The following is a 4,961-nucleotide window of genomic DNA, read 5'->3' on the forward strand; positions in this document are numbered from 1 at the left end:
AGTATAAAATGGTGTAGACGTGCGGCCATGTAGCTGGGCGGCCGGCAATGGCCTACGTGAGAGCCTGTTTGTCTCCGAGATTGTCGGTCTTGGAACAATGGAGATTACGTTGGTACAAAATCATTGCACACGATCGGGTTATGATTGGTGTGTGTGGCGTTCGATCGGCACCAAAGATTTCGGATTCCGTTAATGGCGACCACATTGTTTCGGAGATTGTCGGCGTCAGAACAATGGGGAGGTTACGTTGGTACAAAATCATTAGACATGATCTGATAATGATTTGGTGAGTGTTGCGTGCGTGATGATCACATTTTGTTTCTTTAACTAAGCTACACACCTTACGTGTCTGCCGGTATGGGGTGAGGTGAGGATTGAGTTGATGCTATAAAGGACCAGTTTTAACCAGCAGTGTAAAGACTAGCCGAATGTTCATGCGTTGTTGTGGAACAACAAACTTAGACATTTAGATATTGATCAAAATGTCATTATAATTCACAATGTATACATCGTATGTGACTTCTAATTAGTTACGACAAATAACATCTTGTACTTATACGCAAACACATGGGGTGTTCAAACGGGTTATTGGCACTGGTCGGTTGCAAAGGAGGGATGTTTCCCAAAGCCGCGACAACACTTTTCCCTCTCTCCCTCTCCTCGCACCGTCCCCGCGGGCGGCCGGGGGAAGCCCCGGATCCGCCGCCTCTAGCCCCCCTCCCTCCTCCTCCCTCCTCCCCACCGTCGCCGACGCGTGTTGATGGGCAAAGCCCGGTCGGCCTGGGCAGCATCGGGGCCATCTTCTCCTCCTGCCCTCTGGTGGCGCTTGAACCCTATTTTGTAATAGGCTGCAAAGTCATGTTGTAGACAAATAATAAATGAAACTTAGGTGGGGATAACTACCCTTCTTTGACTTTTTAAAATATCATTTGTTTTTTTCTTGATGATATCAAGCAAACTAAAATCCTGCAGGATTTAAATAGTCATGACATCACAGTTCTGTTTGTTTTTCCTATCCTGCATTTTGAAATCCATTTTTGAATATTCGCAAAAAAAACCCATTTTTGATATCCTGCTAATCAAAGAGGTTCTGGAACTTGTAGTCAGATAGAGTATTTTTGTTTGGGCCATAGTAAAAAAAAAGGTCACCCCTCGAACATACACTCGTCGGCACCTTCCCGTCGGAGGAAAGCCCCCGGTTCGCCCTCGCGCCGACGTCGCGTTCGTCCACCCGCGCAGCGGCGACTGCCCCGGCCCCGTCCTCAAGTCCCGCCCGCAGGAGCTCACCGGCGAAGACCAGGTCAAACCATCTCTCTCCCCCCTCTCATATTTTGTATTGCCTATTGCGTGGCGCTGCCTGCGAGTGAGCCATTTTAGAGGAAAACATGCCACCACTACGTGATGAGATGGTGGCCGTCCGGCGGTACGCGGAGCTGCTGTCGCGGCACCGCGGCGGCGCGGACGCGCGGCCGGTCGCGCGGATCCAGGCGGCCCTGGTCACGTCGGGCCTGCTCCGGCGCAGCGCGGAGCTCCACGACGCGCTCATCCGGGCGCTCGCGGGCTCCGGGACGCCGCACGCCGCGCTGCCGCTCTACGCCCACCTCATCCGCGCGGGCCTCCTCCCCACCCCGCACACCCTCCCCTCCTTCCTCAAGTCGCTCGCCCTCTCCCCGGCCGTCCCGGGCGCGCGCCGCCTCGCGCTCGCCGTCCACGCCCACGCCGTCAGGCTCGGCCTCACGGGGTTCCTCCTCGTGAACAACGCGCTCATCCGCGTCCACGCGGGCCTGCTCGGCCGCCTCCCCGACGCGCACCTGCTGCTGCGCGCCTCGGCCGCCGTCGACGCCTCCACGTTCAACACGCTCATCACGGCGCACGCGAGGGCTGGCCGAGTCGCCGACGCCCGCTCGCTGTTCGACGAAATGCCCGAGAGGAATGCCGTGTCCTGGAGCGCCATGGTGAATGGGTACGTGCAGGCTGGGGACGGGAGGGAGGCGCTGGGGGTGTTCTCTCAGATGCAGGCCCAAGGTGTCCGCCCGGACGACACGGTTCTCGTCGGGGTGCTTGCCGCGTGCGCGCAGCTGGGGGCTCTGGAGCAGGGGAAGTGGGTGCATGGTTACCTCAGAGCAAACAATATCAGGATCACCGTGTTCCTGGGCACTGCGTTGGTTGATATGTATGCCAAATGTGGTGAGGTGCAGCTTGGAATGGAGGTGTTTGAGGGAATGAAGGACAAGAATGTGCTGGCCTGGACTACCATGATAAAGGGCCTGGCTATGCACGGCCGCGGCTCAGACTCCTTGACACTCTTCTCCCAAATGGAGAGCTCAGGTGTGAAGCCGGATGACATTGCCTTCATTGGTGCTCTCTGTGCGTGCACACACACTGGGTTAGTTGACAAGGGTCGGGAGCTTTTCAATTCCATGGTGAGCAACTATGGTATTAAACCAAAGATTGAGCATTATGGATGCATGGTAGACCTCCTGGCACGGAATGGCTTGCTGAGTGAGGCCAGAGACATGGTTGAGAAAATGCCCATGAAACCGGATGCCTTAATCTGGGGAGCTCTAATGGCTGGCTGTAGGTTTCACAAGAATGTGGAGTTGGCTGAGTATGTTATAAAGCACTGGATTGAACTGGAGCCAGACAAAAGTGGTGCTTATGTACTTTTAGGTAACATATATTCTGCCTCTGGTAGGCATGCGTCCGCGAGGGAAATTAGGCACCTGATGCGTGAGAAGGGAGTTGAGAAGACACCTGGATGTAGCAATGTGGAGATTAAAGGAGTTATCCACCAGTTCATTGTTGGGGATCTGTCTCATCCTCGCATAAAAGATATTTTGACAAAGTGGTATGAGATAGATAGTAGGATAAGGCTGGAGGAAGGTTACATGCCTGACAAGAAAGAAGTTTTGCTTGACATTGAAGAAGAAGAGATGGAAGGTGCACTCAGCCGCCACAGTGAGAAGCTGGCAATTGCATTTGCTTTGATAAGTACAGATGATTATATGCCCATTCGGATTGTCAAGAACCTCAGAGTCTGCCAAGATTGCCATCATGTCACCAAACTTATATCCAAAATATATGGGAGAGAAATTATTGTTAGAGACCGAACACGTTTCCATTTGTTTAAAGATGGCACCTGTTCGTGCAAGGACTATTGGTAGTAACTACCAATGTCTGTCTAATTATAGAGCATGGGCTGTTGACAAAAAAAAAATCTCTTTCATGATACATCAGTGATACATGAGTTGAGGGGATAAAGTTGGTGAAGAACAATTTTTTCTTGCTAATTATAACGTACATATATGCAGTCATGCTGTTATTAAGTCATCAATATATATTCATGTTCATCTCTGACAAATATATATATTACATGGTTAACCTGGCAGATATAATAATATGAATCTGCATTAGGTTTTATGATGCTTTTAGTTCAGAACTCTAAACACACCTCCTTTGTTCTAGACTCTTCCGGACTTTATTCTCCCAAGTGTTTTTCTTCTAAAATAATTGCCATTCATGTTTACCTTATGACTGTATATGATGCACAGTATGCACTAACAAAACATGCACTTCTTATTTGTTCTGGATTTTCCGTACTTTAATTTTCCCAAGATTTCCTTTCAAAAGAATTTCCATACATTCTTGGTTTATGATTTTTCTTTAGGTTCAAAGCTATGACAACACCTTCATAAAGTACATTTGTCTTTGGGGGTGCAGTGTAGCTATTCTTATAATTTGTACTTAAAACTGCAGTAGAAAATACTGAAAATATAAATGTGTATATTTAACATGAGTTTTTTGTAATATATACACGCAATCGTCGAATATTTAACATGAGTTTTCCCACAATCTCCTGCTCGGTGAAGTAGAGAGCTGAAGTAGGCGATGCGGTAGCACTAGGAGAGGAGAGGCCACCACCACCTGTGGAAGCCGCTAGAGGAGGCGGTGTAGCATGACCAGTAGCATCGGCAAAGGGAAGGCGCCAAGCGCAGGGGTATGCAGTGGCGTTGACCTGAAGGCGCAGGGTATGCAGTGGCGTATGCAGTGGAAGCCGCCAGAGGAGGTGGAGGAGACGAGTCCACATGTAGACAAGCACCAAGCGCCAAGGGAAGGCGCGTGTGCGAGGCGCAGTTGATGGAGTCATATGTACCAGCACAGCCGGTGAAAGTCGCGAGAGGTGTCAGGGAAGAGCGACATTTACCGGTGAAAGTCGCGATAGGAGTCGGTGTAGAGCGACAATCACCATGTGTAGAGGTCGTAGGAAGAGTCACGGGAGAGCAACCACCAAGACCGTCTGGAGAGAACGGTGTAGAACGACCATCACCATCTGCGGAAATCGCCATACAGGACGACTGCACAGACGGAAGAGCACCAAGCACCGAGGAAAGGCACATGTGCGAAACAGGATCAGTGTAGGGAACACCGAAAACACCGTCAAAAATCACCGGAGAGCGTGCGGAAGACACCATAGTAGTTTTCTTTACACAGATCGGAAGCAGCAGATGACCAATCCAGTAGATCGAATTAGCAGATCCAAACGTGAGAGCCGGCCAGAGGAAACGGCGAAAGAGGATGAGGCAGCGCCGATTCAGACCAGAGGCAGTCGTGGAGGTGCAGTAGGAAGAGCAACACACGAGCAGTTGCACCCGTGAGCAACAACAGTAGGTTGAAGGTGCAGAAGCAGCCCTTGACGCCCAAATCGTGAAGGAAACAACCGGGCAGGACGGGGCCACTGGATTGGGTGGAGCAGCAGCAACAGCAGATGATCAATCAGCGCAGGGTCGTCCGTGCAGCGGACTGGGTGCAGCAGCAGCGGGCCACGTACTTGTGGATGCAGGAGCATGCGAACTGCAGCAGGTACGCAGCGAGCCACCTGCGCGGGGTATGCAGTGGCGTTGACCTGAAGGCGCAGCACATCCACGGGGAAGACAGCGACGGCAGATGGGAGAAGGCAGCGG

General features: G+C 51.3%; 1 protein-coding gene across 1 annotated transcript; it reads left to right on the top strand.

The window, feature by feature from the left end:
• Positions 1 to 1,190: 1,190 nt before the first annotated feature.
• On the top strand, positions 1,191 to 3,524 carry LOC123060332 (pentatricopeptide repeat-containing protein At5g66520-like). Its single transcript, XM_044483007.1, has one exon. It carries the CDS (start codon positions 1,386 to 1,388, stop codon positions 3,162 to 3,164), a length of 1,779 nt encoding a protein of 592 aa, XP_044338942.1. The 5' UTR covers positions 1,191 to 1,385; the 3' UTR covers positions 3,165 to 3,524.
• The last annotated feature ends 1,437 nt before the right edge of the window (positions 3,525 to 4,961 follow it).

The sequence above is a fragment of the Triticum aestivum genome, chromosome 3A, assembly GCF_018294505.1.
Source record: "Triticum aestivum cultivar Chinese Spring chromosome 3A, IWGSC CS RefSeq v2.1, whole genome shotgun sequence".
NCBI lineage: Eukaryota > Viridiplantae > Streptophyta > Magnoliopsida > Poales > Poaceae > Triticum > Triticum aestivum.

What these genes read in the sequence shown, in the direction of transcription:
- LOC123060332 (XM_044483007.1), top strand. Translation starts at nt 1,386, where the DNA reads ATGCCACCACTACGTGATGAGATGGTGGCCGTCCGGCGGTACGCGGAG.